The sequence below is a fragment of the Rhinoderma darwinii genome, chromosome 5 (assembly GCF_050947455.1).
Source record: "Rhinoderma darwinii isolate aRhiDar2 chromosome 5, aRhiDar2.hap1, whole genome shotgun sequence".
NCBI lineage: Eukaryota > Metazoa > Chordata > Amphibia > Anura > Rhinodermatidae > Rhinoderma > Rhinoderma darwinii.
The window spans coordinates 159,780,950-159,798,949 of NC_134691.1; the positions used below are offsets into that span (position 1 = coordinate 159,780,950).

At 39.0% G+C, this 18,000-nt stretch overlaps 1 protein-coding gene across 1 annotated transcript in view; it reads right to left on the minus strand.

The window, feature by feature from the left end:
• Window positions 1-18,000, minus strand: part of EXOC2 (exocyst complex component 2) — a 136,125-nt gene that overhangs the window by 55,179 nt on the left and 62,946 nt on the right. The window contains exons 11-12 of the mRNA XM_075826691.1: window positions 3,790-3,915; window positions 356-480 (exon numbers count right to left, since the gene is read on the minus strand). Of these exons, the coding sequence (XP_075682806.1) occupies window positions 356-480; window positions 3,790-3,915 (251 nt within the window). The remainder of the gene's footprint in view (window positions 1-355; window positions 481-3,789; window positions 3,916-18,000) is intronic.

The following is an 18,000-nucleotide window of genomic DNA, read 5'->3' on the forward strand; positions in this document are numbered from 1 at the left end:
AGTATTTAGAAAGTTGCACCAAACACACTGAAAGACATTTAAAAAAAAAAACAACAAACAAACAACTAAATTTAAAAGGTTTACATAGCCACAAAAGTAGTGTGACCAAAAATAATAATGCTGTGTACAGCTTTTTTCCCCCCCATATCCTGTTCTCTGCCAAAAATGTCTATTCTTATAGTTAACTGAAATACCTTTAAAAGGTCCATAGTGTTATCACCATCTTTAGTTCAAAATATCTACAAATAGCTTATTAAAATGGCATTTCATTTATCAAAAATTGCACATTTTAATTTTAAAGAAGCACAAAGAACTTAAGAATCCCATGACTTTCATCACACGTCTTTTACAATACCTCGCTAAAAAGACTTCCGTTTACATATGATATCCAGAGTTTCCAGAAGTTTGGAAGTTGGGAAACCACTACTTTCGTTAATTTCTCCACAAACTCTGCTTGAGGAGGTGTTTTATATTTCCAAGCTGGGAGGAAAAAAAATAAAAAAGTGCGTATATTAGCAATTGTCAATGGTCATATTGCAAAAAAGAACGATTACTGTGTCTAAATGGCAATGAAGAGCAGATAACTTTAAACGAGTACTTATTTGTAATTCTCCATGAACAGAACATGGTGCAAGGGTTTACAACTTCACCTTTAATACAGAAATATCAGAAGTTTTTGCAAAACGGACAAATATCAAACTAAGGGCCTGTTCACATCTGCGTTAGAGGCTCCATTAGGGGCCTCCGACGTAGCTCCAGCAGAGATTACCGGAAACAATAGTGCAGCATGCGGAGCTATTGTTTCCAGTAAAACCACAGACACCCCGACAGAAAGTTGACGGAACCCATTAAATTCTGTCGGCCGCTGGTGTTGTTCGTGGTGCAACAGAACCGTTGCTTCCATTAGTCCCTTGTTCTGCTCCCGACAGAGCAGAACAACTGAATGGCCTGACGCAGATGTGAATAGGGCCTTAGTGTATGTTTTGGGGCCCCTTTACATAGTTAAATATTATATTCTTTTAGCTAATTTTAGATACATTGTCTAAAAGATTTATGGCTATAAAGTTTTAGCTTTCATAAAAACATGTCAAACCCTGTATAGCCATGGAAATAAAAGATATATATAGCTTTAAACTGAAGCTGGCCTGTTTATCAACTACGGGTCCTTCAGAAAACCATAGCGAACAGCGGTTGTAGCAGGAGACATGTTTGGCAGACATGGCTCTCCCATCTATAACAGTGCGGGGGAAATCTAGTATTAAAATCCACCCATCTCAGGTGCTAGATCCCTCACTATGATGTCCATATGCCTCCCAATGGGGAGTAATGAATGAGGTTGCCTCCACGAGAATGCTCTAAAATAGCTCTAGTCATTAGAAAGGTTTTCCGGGAAAAAGTTTTCTTCGAAAATAGCATTAAAAATACTTAACTATGTAAACGTCATTAAAATTCTCCCCCTGATCCACGCTGCAAAAAAGACGTGGCCATATACAGGGGTGGGACTTGGCCGGTTCGCAAAACTGGGAACCCGGAACTGGTTTCCTGCACTCAATTGTATCTGCGTCCTTTGGACGCGGATACAATTGATTTGCCTAGCGCTGCCCTGGCGAGGCACAGGATGCCTCGCCATTCAGCGCTTTAGCGATGACGCAGTCGGTTGCTTCGTTCCACTGTATCAGGCCTGTCGTCGCTGGAGGACGCCTGTGGGAACAGGTAAGAATAAATTTTTTTCTTACAGCGGGCAGTGTTGGGGGCCCTATCTACAGGGGACTATATAGGGGGCCCTATCTACAGGGGACAATACAGGGAATGCTACAGGGAGAACTATATACATGGGAAACGATATACAGGGGACCGATCTACAGGTGGACGCTACAGGGACCCTATCTACAGGGGACTCTATAGGGGGCCCTATCTACAAGGGACTCTACAGGGGCCTATCTACAGGAGGCAGTATTTACATCCTGTAGCCTACAGTGGGCACTATCAACAGGGGCCACTATCTACTGTACATGGGACTCTATGAGGGCACTATCTACAGAGGGCTCTATGGGGAGTACTATCTACAGAAAGCTCCATGAAGGGCATGATCTGCAAAGTGCTCTATGAGTGGCACTCTCTACAGGGGGCACGGTGTGTGTGATGCATTACTTTACAGTGTTTGACACAATTTTATTCATGGGCACAGTGTATGGTACTATTATATTCAGTGGCACAGTGTATGGTACTATTATACTCAGGGTCACAGTATGTAGCACTATTATATTCAGGGGCATAGAGTGTGGCACCATGAGAATTTTATCTTCGTTTATAGGTGCAGGAATAGAAAAGTGAGCAGGCGAACGCATCTGAGCGGCAAACACTGCAGAAATGGGTTGTGGCAAGGAGGCGTCATCATAGAGGTCTGGACTGGATAGAAAAGGACAGAGAAAAAGAACGACTCCAATCTAAGACGACGTCCCCTGTGAGTCACTAAATGTACGTTTACCCTCCCTGTGACTGATCAGTACTATAGTCACTATATGATCTGCAGCGAGATGATGGGTGTATTGCTCTTTTTTTGTGAAACGGCAACACCCAGCATATCCTTACCATTGTTCAGACTATACTGGGAGCTGTAGTTTTATGCCGTACAAACTTATATGGGAGGGGTTAAACTGAATTTGCAAATAATCTCTGTACTGAGCTGAATATATGTACCGAGATTGGTTCTGGTGCTATAAATTATATATATTTCTGGAGTTATATACATTATAACAACCAAGCTCAATACATATATAAATAAAGCACCAAAGAGACGCTCAGTACATATATAAAACTTCAGAACCAAGCCAAGCATATAAATACAGCACCAAGCTCAGTACATATATACATCACCAGAACAAAGCTCAGTACATAACGCTCAGTACATATATACAGCACCAGAACAAAGCAAAGTACATAAATACAGCACCAGAACAAAGCTCGGTATATAAATACAGCACCAGAACCAAGCTCGGTACATACATACAGTACCAGAACCAAGCTCAGTACATAAATACAGCACTATGGTGACATTATGTTCAAGTGATGTAACTTGCATACGAACGTGTATAGATGTGCATACAGCGAGTACACATGGTACATGGCGAATGTGGACACTTGATTATTTCATGTCACCACATGGACATGAGGTCAGTATAAAATGGCATGTCATCATGTCTATATGATTGACATTCAGCTTCAGATTTTCAGCGGTAGGGAACGGTGGAAGAATTTCAATGAAGTCTAAATTGGTAAGCAACTTTTTTACGAGGGGGGGGGTTGCTGCTATCTGCAGGTGGGTGGCACTATCTACAGCGGGGATGGAGAGACGGAATCCGTCTAGGAGGGGAATCCTCGGCCAGAGCGCTGGCCGGCGATTCCGAAAAGTTCTCGGTTCTGGAAAACCCCTGCAAGGGGTTAAAAAGGTCTGGTTATATTTTTTCGCCCTAAAAAATGAAACAGGGGAATGCAAAGATTCTCTAGGGTTTTCTTTTTGCATTTCGTAAATTGGTGTCGAGGAAAGATAGGAGCCCCAAATGTTTTTTGTTGCCTATACAAGTTATGCTTGAAGGAGTCCCAGCAGAAAAAAGGGTTTCACTCTTGAGATTTTAGAACTCCAATATCCACTATAAAAGCACTTTATATAGTTTTAGAGGTCTCCCTTTTTCATTTTTATAAAGGACCTGTACACTTCGCTAGGTATCCCATATTGGAAACCGCTGAAATGACCCTTGCTTTTAATCTAGCCATCTCCTCCACTCTTACAGTCATTTCGTCCAGACTGGAAACTGCTTCCTCTCTTCAATGATGCTGTGTGGCTGAGCCGAGTAATTGGAGATGGACGTCCATCACTGTCGATGTCAAGCATTGGACTTTGAAGAATTGTACTCCCTTTAAAAGAGATAACATTTACATAATTTGATTATTAAAATCATAGCATTATAGTACAAAAAAACAACAACATTTACTTCCACAGAATCACAAATTTAAATCTATTTGACAATATTTATATGGTAACCAGAATATATTAAAATTACCTTTAAATACCAAATTTACATATCGTAGTAATTGGACTTTTGTACATTCCCTTCAAAATTATAACAATAACCTTGTTGTACCTATTAAAATGTTTGAATAATGTAAACTGCAAGACAGTACAGCTGCATTACGCTTTACAAAAACATTGTGACAGCTCCTACAATAGAGGTTTACTCATTGCCAATTGCTTATATGATGACTGAGCAAGTGTACAACAGTAATGAGGGAGAATTCTCGATAAAAATTCATTGCCCTAGAACCAGCGTCTGCAATGGATGCGTGTAACTAGTGATATTTTAATATGTCACTAGAGGGCGACACAACACCAATATAAAGTCAAGCATTGCCATAGAGGCAATGTAAACTAGAACAATCTGTATCTAGCAAACATATACATATTAGATTTTTGCTTCCGATTCTACAATACTAAGCTATAATAACTATGTAATAACCATATTATTCTTTTACCGTTTAGTTTGTCTCTGCATGTGTGACTTGTACCTTCTCTTATACCCAAATTCACCCTTTTACTGTAAATTATTTTGTATGTCGGCCTGCTAGACTTTTCTCAAGTGTAATGTTATCTGTACAACCATGCAAAGAGTCTAAGAACTCGCAGAACACAGTCAAAATACTCACATATCTGGGTTATGCGAAGGATAAAAGTCATGAGAAATTTTTTGTCAAATCAAATTTGGGCCAAAAGTGATAAGAAATTAAAAATAAAGGCTAATGTCATATTAGCTCTCAAAAAGATAAAGCTGTAAATATATATTAAGAAACTTAAAAATACAAAATGTTGGACTTAAAATTTCAAAGCGGACATTCACTTTACATCTAAAGACCCTTATACATGGGCCAATGATCGGGCAAATGAGTGCTCGTAAGAACGCTCATTCCCGATCATTGCCCTGTGTAAACAGGGCAGCGATCAGCTGACAAGCGAGCAGACGCTCATTTGTCAGCTGATCGGATCTTTTAAGCAGCCCAAAAATTGGTCACTTGTCGGAAGTACATCTCCCCGTGTAAACAGGGAATGTGCTGCCGACACAGGGTTAGACCAGCAGACTGTGGACCAGCTAAACGAAGGGGCTGCAGATGTTTACCCAGGCACACCACCATATATTTTCTTGTATGTAGGAGCGGCACCACCGCCACAGCTCTTTACAGATCATTTGCATATAGCTTGTGCGGTTTTCAAAGTTCTTTTTCTACATTATGCTGCATCGGCCAGAATACACAAGGTCATCATGGTCAACCTATTACCGTCCTGGACAACAGGTTGGAGGTGGTTTGGTATCCTGAATCCTCCCTTTAAAAGGTAACTAAACTTTCAAAAAACTTCTGACAGGTCATAGTGACATGTCAGAAGTTTTGATCGATGGGGGTCTGAGCACTGATACCCCCACCGATCGCTAAAATGAACCGGTAGAAGCACCCAGATGAGCGCTGAGCAGTTTCCTTTCTGATCGGCTTTCTTCGGAAAGCCAAGCAAGTAGTGTACGGGCTCATAGATTTTCTATTGAGCCCATACACCAATTGCCCAGCTTTCCGAGAAAAGCCGATCAGAAACTAAGCAGCTCAGTACTTGACCGAGCGTTTACGATCGGCGGGAGTCTCAGCGCTCGGACCCCTACCGATCAAAACTTCTGACATGTCACTATGACATCTCAGAAGTTTTTTGAAAAAGTTTAGTTACCCTCTAAGCTTTATTAAGATAAAACTGGAAAACCTCTTTAAAACAGACATGTCAGGAGAGTTGACCGGTCCTCTTTTAGGTGTTCATGAAACAATCAGAACCCCAGTTCCCTTATAGCAGAACACCATTATGCATTCAGAGTACTAAATAGAAACACACAAGAAGTAGCAGAACAACAACAGCAGGAGCACCCGCAACAATGCCAACAGCAGCTTAGTAGTTTTTTTTTTTATTAAAGACTGTATCGGCACATGACAAAGTTACTAAGAAGGTTCCCTGAGTCACTTGTTTACAGATAACTTGTGCCATAAATATACATTATTTCTTAATTTTCAGTTTATATCCATCTTTAAAAAAAAAAAAAAAAAAATAAGCTTGCGTATTCCTACAGGCAAGCTAGTAAAAAACGTATCCTTCCAAAGAATCATAGTATAGATGCGAGATAAGTAGAGAATAGCGTACACTAGGATGCCATGGAAAAGTCTTCTCCAGTCCTACATTCATTCAAATACTGGAAGTTTCCTATATAAAAGCAGTGTGTGTGTGGAGGCAGATGTGAATGCAGATGAAGATGTGCATCCTCTTCATCGAAGTATCTCATACTGAGCTTTCTCACAACCTACAATAGTGAGAAGGAATTCTGATTCGTAGCCTCGGGACTTTCTGAAGCCTGTCAGACTTCCTTACCACCCTTAAATACCTTTGAACATTTTTCCTGCGCACAGCGGGGCCTTGTCCTGTGCTGCAGCCTGACCACCCACTGTTGCTTGTTGACCAAACATGTAATACTTGGGAGCTCGGCGGATACAACTAGAGTATAGGATTCCGTCTCTACATAAGGAGAATGATTTGCACACACATATTTCACTCTTCCCAGATAAGAAAACAGGGCAGCATAACAAGATCGTCTAAAATTATACTTATGTCAACAGTGAGAAATGTTATTTGATTTTCTCCTGGGCCTAGAAGCTTTGTCACTTTCAGCCTAGACAGAGTATTCTCTGGGCTAGATGAAGAGAGAAAACATTGGTTTAATTGTGTTAGCAACTTGGTCAAAAAAAGACATATAATGCATACTGTCCTATAGGCTACATGCAAAAAGATTACAACCAGAGATCCCATGTAACATTATGGGTGTCAAGGCCAGCGGTTTAGGTTTTATATGGTGGCAAGATACATGCAGTCCACATTTTATCGTATCCAGATCTGCCATGAACAACATGGCTAGTTATATCTATCTACCTCTTACACGAAAGCTTGGTAAACGTCAACCGTTAGGGACCAGCGTGGGCAAAAATGTACAAATCTTCCCAAATGTGTTATTTTTCCGTTATTTCATGGATATAATTCCTCTTAGTAATGCAATGCTTATGGGACTTTAATTCCCAGATTAATTGGGATTTTGATTTCATTCAATACCAAGAAAAAAAATAACGGTGAGTCATTCAGAAATATTAAAAAAATAAGAATGTTGTAGTATTGTATGTTTAGTATATAGTGTCCAGAGCAGCGATGGTTAATCTGATGCATTATGGTGGCCTCAGATGCAGCACGTGACTATCAGAGAGAAGCACGTCTCATTCAACCAGCGGGATAGATCAAGAGATAGGCACATCATTTTTTTCATCTCTGATCCCACTATATATTTTTTGCCCAAAAAGAATTTAAAAAAAATTCCTACTGTCCAGCAAGTTATGGCTCTTAGAATTATGCGATAATGTGTAAAAGTATAAACCGCAAAAAAGACTAACATATTATGTATCGCCGCCTTCGTATCAAGCCTTGACCCCCTTAACGACATATCACGTACTAGTACGCGACAGTCGTTAAAGGGAAGCATGGAGCGGGCTCACGGGCTGAGCGCGCTCCATACTCAGCGGGTGACTGTTGTTATACAGCCGACACCTCACTGCAATAGGTGGAATCAAAAATCACTTTGATTCCGCCTGTTTAACACTTTACATGCCACGGTCAATCATGACCTCCTCCAACGCACCATCGACCCCCCCCCCCCACGATGTGATCGGGGGGTGCGGATGGTTGTCATGGCAGCCTGGTTTGCCATCTTTGTACTCCTTTGAAGCCCTGCCTCTATCACGATATATACTGCAATACATTAGTATTGCAGTATATCATGCACGCGATACAACGATCGCTGGTTCAAGTCCCCTAGGGGGACTGATAAAAAAAAAAAAGGAAAAAATAGTTAACGTTTTTTTATACTGTTCCAAAAAAAATATATATTTTCGCATTTTTCCCCTAAAGCAATATTTAAAAAAAATAAAAGTTAACATAACGGGTATGGCCGCGTCCCTAAAAGTCCGAACTATCAAAATATAGCGTTGTTTAACCCGCTCGGTCAATGCTGTAAAAATAAAATAAATAAATATATTATATATATATATATATATATATATAATTCAATAGAGTAGAGGAAAACACAGCACTCAATGCAGACTGAACATCAGGCCATGTGCACGTTACCAGTAGAAGGACGAATCAACTCCTTAGATTAGAATACCAAAGGCAAAGAACAAGTAACAGCACCAGGACTTCAGCGTTGGGGAGATGTTGGTTTATTCACCACCAGGTGGAAGAATGAGCAACGTTTTGGTTCACACCTGAACCTTTCTCAAGCTAATTCAAACAGTGTATAATACCACATATATATATAGGAGGATACACAAAGTATACAGTGTAATTACATAATATGCATTAAAAAATGAATCCATGTATAAAGTATGTTCATATAATTAGTGAAGACATATATTAAAGTGACCAGTGCATTAATTTCAGTACAACATCTCTCAGTATAAGATACAAATGTGTATATAACACAGGTAATACTATAATTACCCTATTTAACGATATCATATCCTAATGAAGGGGCGGAGCAGAGGAATCATATCGAAAACTAGTTAAAGTACAAGAAAATTTTGGACTTGTATTATAAAACTTACATTGTCGGCTCTCGGTGAAGCATGGAACAAGCAATGGCGTCCCACGATCAATAATGCGCATGCGCAAGATGGCGGACTGCCGGAAGTGCGTCACATGGAACGCATCCCCGGAACGCAGTACAGCCGCGCATGCGCAGATGGCTCATTCCGTCACAGCGCATATTATAGCAGGACAGAATAGTAATCAAATACGGGAATTACCCGGCAATGAGTATTTTAATATAAATACCCTGCCACCATTGTGTATGTATAATTCTGTGTCTATATATAATTCTAAGACTCAATATGGAGTGTAGAAAAAGGGGGCCACGGACTATATCATAAGTAGGAGACTACTTGTTCGTCCTATTGGGACACAGCCATTTCTCCTACTTATGATATAGTCCGTGGCCCCCTTTTTCTACACTCCATATTGAGTCTTAGAATTATATATAGACACAGAATTATACATACACAATGGTGGCAGGGTATTTATATTAAAATACTCATTGCCGGGTAATTCCCGTATTTGATTACTATTCTGTCCTGCTATAATATGCGCTGTGACGGAATGAGCCATCTGCGCATGCGCGGCTGTACTGCGTTCCGGGGATGCGTTCCATGTGACGCACTTCCGGCAGTCCGCCATCTTGCGCATGCGCATTATTGATCGTGGGACGCCATTGCTTGTTCCATGCTTCACCGAGAGCCGACAATGTAAGTTTTATAATACAAGTCCAAAATTTTCTTGTACTTTAACTAGTTTTCGATATGATTCCTCTGCTCCGCCCCTTCATTAGGATATGATATCGTTAAATAGGGTAATTATAGTATTACCTGTGTTATATACACATTTGTATCTTATACTGAGAGATGTTGTACTGAAATTAATGCACTGGTCACTTTAATATATGTCTTCACTAATTATATGAACATACTTTATACATGGATTCATTTTTTTATGCATATTATGTAATTACACTGTATACTTTGTGTATCCTCCTATATATATATGTGGTATTATACACTGTTTGAATTAGCTTGAGAAAGGTTCAGGTGTGAACCAAAACGTTGCTCATTCTTCCACCTGGTGGTGAATAAACCAACATCTCCCCAACGCTGAAGTCCTGGTGCTGTTACTTGTTCTTTGTCTTTGGTATATATATATATATAACATGCAAATTGCTGTTTTTTGTCACCTTAACGCTCCAAATAAAGTGGAATAAAAAGTGATCAAAAAGTCACATATACCCCGCTAAATTGATGGAAAAATAAAAAGATAAAAAAATTTATGGCTCTCAGAATATGGAGACACAAAACATTTTTTTTTTTTTAAGCAAATAGTTTTATTTTTCTAAAAGTGTTAAAACATAAAACAAAAAACATATAAATTTGGTATCACCCTAATTACATCAACCTGTGTGCCTAAAATGGCAAAAAATGGTGCCCAAAAAAAAAAATCACACTTCCGCAAAAAAAACCAAAAAAAAAACCTCATACGCTACATCGACGGAAAAAAAGTTATTACCCTTGGAATGAAAAATAATCCTGGGTCATTAAGGCCAAAATAGGCCAAACCCCTAAGGGTATGTTCACGTAGCGTAAACACTGCAGGTTTTCTGTACCGGATTTAATTGTGGAAAATCTGCAGCGTATTACAGTAGCAGCAAGTGGATGACATTTGAACAAATCTCATCCACATGTGGTGTAAAAAAAAATCTGTCGAAAAGCATAAATAAATTGACCTGCGGTGAATTTTTTTTAATCCGCAGCATGTCAATTTATGCTTTGGAATCGCTGCTTTTCTGTTGCCGGTTTTGAATTCAATGGGAGGGAAAAACGGCAACAAATAGCAAATGCTGCGTTTTTGTGTGGCAGAAAAGTAACCCTTTCTCGTGTTCTCCGTCCAGGTCGGCCTTCTGGGATGGCGTTTCATCCCATGTGACTGCTGCAGCCAATCTCAGCCTGAAGGTCACATGGGCTGCAGCATCATCCCACGAGTCTGGCCTGGACAAGAACAGAAGAAAGCGTTGCTATGACAACCGAGTATAAACTTTTTTTTTCCCCCCAACCACTGTTTTCCGCAGCAGACATTCCACCCGAAAAACTGCACAGCAGTTTGGTGTGGTTTTTTGGGCAGAATTTCCTGCGAGCTCCAGGACGGATACGTGGTGTACTTTTATGCAGCGTATCCGCCCTGTGTGAACATGGCCTAACTAGTTTTATCTACACCCATATGCTTCCCATTCTGGATTTTATAATACATACCATTTTCTTACAGTAAGCAGTCTATATTAAATTCTATAAAAGAAACATTTCATAAATGCCCAACAAAGCCAAAAAAAGTTAAAATATAAATTACAACTTTAGACCAGTAAAATATTTCTCATTACCAGAATGGCGGCCTAGAAAGTCACATATTAAAAATAATAAAATGTAGGAAAAATAGAATTGATAAGTGCATGAAAGTTTCGTTTTTTTTGCCACTTGGACAATTAGATTGTAATTTGCGTCCACCTATTAACACGAAGCAAGGCTCACACCGTCAGGAGAATAGTTTCACTAAGCCTGGGGGATGTGGTTTAGACATGAAATGGCTTCCAGCTGGAAGAAGCCTTTTCCAGATGTACAGTAAGTGAGGGCAAGCGAGAGGGAGCCAGCTGCTTGGATAACAAGACTCCTTTGACATCGGCTTTACTGCCTGTGTCTAATGCTGTAAATACATATAAGCCTATTCAAGGCAATAGTAATGAAGTTGCATGCCGCGTTCACGTAGTATTCTATCCAGGCATCAGTACACAAATTTGCAAAAATTTTAAATATAAAAATTTCTTAAATTTTGTATTTATATTTTGCCACTAAATTTGACAGCTAAACAGATTAATTCATATGCAACCTCACCATCTACCCATAGGATTGTTTCATATTAACCTTCCCCTTCTATCGGACTTCAATATTTCCATTTTTTTCTGTCGTGGAATTTATGTCCATGTGGTTTATTTATATATAAATCCTGGATCCTCTGATCACACTAGTGTCATTGCTTCCTTTTATAACAGACAGATATGTTGTATCCATTTGAAAATTAGATTTGACCTCTAATAAGGTCTGTTTATTTTTAAAGGCCAGAAAAGCTCTGCAGACTACATTATTCTGGCTGTCAAAAATATTGGAAAACTGACGAAAAACCAGATCAGTGTGAACAGAGCCTTATTGGGGTGCTCTTTACTTGCGTATCCTGTATTACATTGTTATTTATTATTGTACACAACAACACTTCCCATAGGTTCTAAGCTCGTAACAGCCACGTAATATTAGAAAACCCCCAAAAAATAAAGATAAAAGTGCTAAATGTCTATAGTTTAGATACTAATATTAACAGCAGCATTTACTGTAAACTGCAAAATGATGAAAAGAACAATATCTAACACAGTTTTAAAAATGATGGATGTTTTTTTTTTTTTTGTTTTTTTTTTATAATTATAGACCCTAAATAAATTTTCCATTTTACTGGATTGTCCATAAATTAAAAGCTGGTAGGCACCTTTGTACTATATAGCCTGAGGACAGCATCCGTATGGCAAAAGTAAAAAAGTGTTTATTAACACATCCCAATATCAATAGTGCTACATTTCGACCCCGCAGGAGTCTTTATCAAGCAGCTTTACCTCCTGTGGGGTCGAAACGTAGCACTATTGATATTGGGATGTGTTAATAAACACTTTTTTACTTTTGCCATACGGATGCTGTCCTCAAGTTTTTTGCTACAATTGATTGTCCAGGAGGGATCACTGGACTTGGAATTTGCATCCAGCTGAAATGGAGTAGCTGTATTCCGATCAAGTGAGTGCTGTGGATAACCAGTCTATCATTTGTACTCTATATCCTGTCATATGTTTCTAAGGCCCTTTTTACATCGGTGTTCGGCATTCTGTTGTTCTGCTCCTTCAGAGGAGCAGAACAATGAAAATGGCAGAAGCGCAGGCTCTGTTGAACAACGGAGACAACCGGGGCTCAACGGAACCCATTGACTTTAATGGGTACCGTCATGTTTCCCATGTGGTGTCCATGGATTTCTGGGAAACAATAGATGTTTTCAGTATTTTCGGTGGAATTTGGAGCCTCCAATACAGATGTGAACTTAGCTATTAATTTGTATATTTAAATTATCTAACATTTTAAATAAAAACAGACAAAATAAAAAAAAAAAAAAGATATGACCTGTCATTCATTCGTCTTGTGTGATGTTCTGATTCAAATTATCAGAACAAAATCTCTGCTCTCGTTACATAATTTTTCTTACACACATCTTGTCTTGTGAATCCTTGAAGAGGAGGCAGAAGAAAGATGTAACCAGGGCAGGCACATTACAAGGAATGTTATCAGCTTCACGATCGGCATGTCATGCTCTGAAGTTACTAAAAATGCTGAACTGTTTTCAAACTGCAGGATTGTTATGAATCCTGCTGGCGGATGTCAGTAGGGGGTTAACATGGAGATTTTTCCTGGCAGGAAAAGAGCACAGACCTTGGGCTACTTTAAGTTCTAGTTTAAAAGGTGAATATTGCACAGTGGAAGAAAAATACCATTCCTTCTCTGGGGGGAGATAGATAGATAGATAGATAGATAGATAGATTAGATAGATTAGATAGATTAGATAGATTACTCTGTATAAACTAGCAGTTCACGGTCTGGGACTTCAGCCCACTTGTTTCCGCTATGTTCAGGATATGATGACAGTAATAGATAGTAGCAGTCATAAAGATTGTGTTGAAAATTAAAGAAGGTCAATAAGATGTGTCAAAAAATTCTGATGGCTAGGGTCCGGTCCCTAGGACCTTCACTGAATATGGGTTGGTGTAGATTATTTATTGGAAGTGGACTAGTGCTTTTGCCCAGAACTTCTAATTTCAAAGGAGTGACTGGGGATGTTCTTGGTAGCTGCACTGACCTATTCTTGGACTGTATGAGGAACTTCCACTCATCAGACTTTTACTACATGTTAATAAAAGTCATATTTCAAAAGAACTACATTAAAGCCAACCATTGGAAAAATTCTATAGACTTTAATGGATAGGGTTGAACTCAAGTACACCCACCACTTTATTGACTTCTATTGGGAGAGCAGGCGGTCTGAATTGGCAAACAAGAATATCAGGACCCCGGTTCTCCCGTACACGTGAGGATCCCAGAGGTAACTATGCTATAAATGTTTATCATGAGAATAGCCTTTTGATAATGGCTGATCTATTGATCTCAGTTTAGTGAAATCACTGCAGTCATACCAGAATGATATTGTGGCCGATTACAGGTGCTAATTTATCATCTTTACTGTCATGGTAAAAACATAGAATGAAAAGCATCGGGTAATGAATGAACCTCTAAATATATTTTCAAAAATGAAACATTTGAATGAAGAACTTATTATTGAACACCCAGCATAGTTACTTAGTCTGTGTGAAATAAGTACTAACATCTCTCTCATGATACAGTATCATTTCTTTCGAAAACATTTTTATATGTTAGATTCCGTCTTAGACTATGTTTACATCTGCATTAAAGGCCTTATGCAGCACAAAATGAAAGACACCTTGGTGGAGAACTATGGATCCCATTGTAAGCTAAAGGAGTCCGTCGAACGCCGTTGGCATGCATTGTGCATTAAAAACAGAAACTAAAACGCAAAGGGTGTTGATCTTGTAAAATCAAAAAACAAAATAGAAAAAATTGAGCATACAACATTACAATTGAAATAGAACAGTATATAGAATATAAAACAAAAAACTATCCAGGACATATCAAGCACTCATAAGAGTATAGAAATGATGTGTATAACCATTTATTAATATATATAGCAAAAGGGGAAATGGCAAACCATTTCCCATAGGCGAACACCTAGACAACAAGACAAAAACATTAGTACAATGTAGTATACAAAATCGTATGGATTTTTTTTGTATTCCCAACTAGCATGTACCATCAACTACCTTCCAACTTGATAGGTTTTAGTTTCAAACAATTTTCGATTTGTTAGGTTTACAAGACGCTACGGGAAAACAAACATGCGAATGAAATAGATTCCTCATTTTAATCAAACAGTCAAGACTCCCCTTTAAATAATTACACTTTAAGTGGTTTCTTTCTCCACTTCAGCCCGAGCTTGCAACTATCATCTTGATTGTACTTTTGTTTGTTTGAACAGACCAGTTTCTAAACTCTCCGACTCTTTGTTCTGCTTCCCAGACCACCATAGGTTTTTCTGTAATTTGGGGAGTCTCACCCAGCCCATGGACACACACAGACTGAAAAACGGTTCTTTTACTGCAGCTCCTTGAGCCAGTTTCTGCACTGTCTGGGATCAGTCCTCCGCTATAACCTCTGCTATTCATCACTGGGCTGTCCAATAAAAGGAATAGGATAAAGATAAGAGATGTTTTTGTAAATGACATGTCCATGTCTACAACCAAACTTCTAACGTAAGCTCCATAGCAATGCCTGCCAGGACAAGCTGACAGCAGGGATTTACTGAACGTACAGCAGGTTAAGCTGCCCTACTCTCTTCAGTGACCTTTTTGGATTTACTATTTTGTAGGTCTATCATAAAAATAGAATATTAGCATCATGCTAATGCTTAAGGAATGACTTTGTCCTATCTTAGCAAGTACAAAACACATTTGCTAGGTTTTCCTCAAAGTGCTTATTGCAATCTAATGGGTTGTCTTAATCAGAAAAACTATTTCAAATGCCCTATAAAGTTATACTTTGTTAATAAAAGGGAGTCACTGATCTGAAGGCTAGAAAGGCTCTCACTCTAGAAGATCCAGCTCGTCCATGCATTACATATGTGCTTTCAATGGTCGCCAGCAGAAGGACCCCAGGCAAACAGCCTATTGTCAGAGGATCGCAGAAAGGAAAATATTAGTATTCATTATTTCTAATATACAGCACCAACATATTTCACAGCGCTGTACAGAGATTGTCACCATTCGCATCAGTCACTTTGCCCAATGGGGCTCCGACTTCCCGATCTCAGACATACACACTGTAACCAATTTTCATCTGTATTTATTTATTTAAAGTATGGCACGAAACTGGAGTACACGGAGGAAATTCACACAGACACAGGGAGACCGTGTCGGACTGGGGTACCTTAGGCCCACCAAAGGAAATAATTTAAAGGGCTCACTCTCAATCTATTGCAGACTCCATTTTATTCTAGAATAAACATGGTCTTAAATCAAGCTGTCCCTGATGCTCTCTTAAGTGCTGCTTTACTGTGCTGCTAAAATATTTCATTATTCAGTAAAGCTTAGGGTATGTTCACACAGCGGATTAGGTGCGAAAAATACGAAGCATCATACAGTAGCAGTAAAGTGGATGAGATTTGCATAAATCTCATCCACATGCTGTGTAAAAAAAAAAACGTTCATAAATTGACCTGTGGGCGTTAGACACATATATATATATATATATATATATATATATATAAAATGTCTATCAGTTTGATTGGTGCAACTTACAAAATACGTTTTATTAAATATTATTTTTACTTTTTGAGATGCAGCTGCTCTGGATCATGTATACAGAGCAGCAATATCGTAGACCTGAATCCATCAGGTCAGCGGGACTGATGGATTCAGTGTCAGTGGGTCCTGCGTGTCTCTGACAGTATTACAGGTGGATCCTGCGCGTCAGTTTTTATTAAAAATTATTTTTACTTTTTGGAGGCACAGCTGCTCTGTATTCTCTATACAGAGCAGCTGTATCTTACTGTGAATCCTATACCAATCAGGTCTGCGAGACTGACTGGTTCAGTGTCAGCGGGTCCTGCGTGTCTCTGACACGCAGGATCGAGCTGTTAACGATCACATCTAAATTCATAACATAAGCGTGATCGAGAACAGATGGATCGGACCCGCTGACACTAAACCAGTCAGTCCTGTAGCACTGACGGATTCAGGTCTCAGCTCTACATACAGCTGCTCTGTATACAGGATACAAAGCACCTGATCTCAAAAAGTTAAATAATTTTTAATAAAATGTATAAAGTTGCACCAATCACAGTGATAGACATTTTTATTTAAAAAAAAAAAAAAAAAAGATTTCAAAAAGGTGTACATAGGCTTTAGAGAGATTTTCCAGATTGTCTCACCCCCTACATTGTAAATAAATGTTTCTGTACCGCAGCCACATCACATTGACACTTCCTCCAATAGACCTGCCGCTGTATTACACATGGCTGCTGTATGGGAACATTTTCCTTAGGCCCCACGCACACGACTGTAAAAATGTTCCGTAATTACGGACCAATTCACTTCTATTGACCGTGGACACCTTCCCGTATATTTACGGGAAGGTGTCTGGGTCGTAGAAGTGTACCACAAAAGATAGGACATGTCCTATCTTTTGCTTTTTACGGTCCGTGCTCCCATACTTTGTATGGGAGCACGGGCCGAAAGCGTGGGCGGCTGGCCGTGCCCTCAATCTAACTCAGGTTAGATCACAGCCAGAACATGCTATCCATGTCTTGTTTGAAAGCCAAGATAGGCATTCAATTACAGGACACAAGCTACTTTTCACAGGTAACAACCCCATAGAGGACTATAGAGAACTATAGAGTACGGTTATGGAGACGTATAACCAAATTTCCAGAACAGAACAGAGATCAATATAAATAAGATGTTTAAAAAGGTCCACATTAGTTTCAGTTTTGGTGGGAAATACTTGTTAAAAACTATAATAAAAGCAGAAATTTAAAGTCCTGCCTTGATATTGCATATGTCTTATTGAGATACCTTTAACTTTTATAAGCTTTGTATTTAATTAGTTAGGAACTGCAAGCTATTAAAATTCCAACTGTTTATTAAAATCTGAATAGTGAAATTGCACTGGTCAGAATAGCACTTTGCAGAGAAAAAGCCAATGGGCCTAAGGTGGTGTAATATAGTAATAATTTAGTATAGTGGGTAAACCCCTTTAATGAAAACAGCACAACATAGTACAATATTTAACTCCATTTTTATCTTTCCATTCAGCTGTTCACACAGCTCACATCGGAGAGGTCATAAAAAGATAACTTGTAGGATACTTTCCTTAAAGTGTTCTTAACCTTTCAGATGACTTTTCAGAATAAGATGTCACATGTGTGTAAATGAGGAATAACACTATTTCTTACCATTATATAACTTGTGTCCTGCGTTTTTAGCAGATTTCCCCTCTGCAGGCTCTCTCTCTAATTTTCAGTTTTCCCTCAGCTAGGGGTTGGAGTCTAACTGCTACCATGTTTCCCATACATTGCCC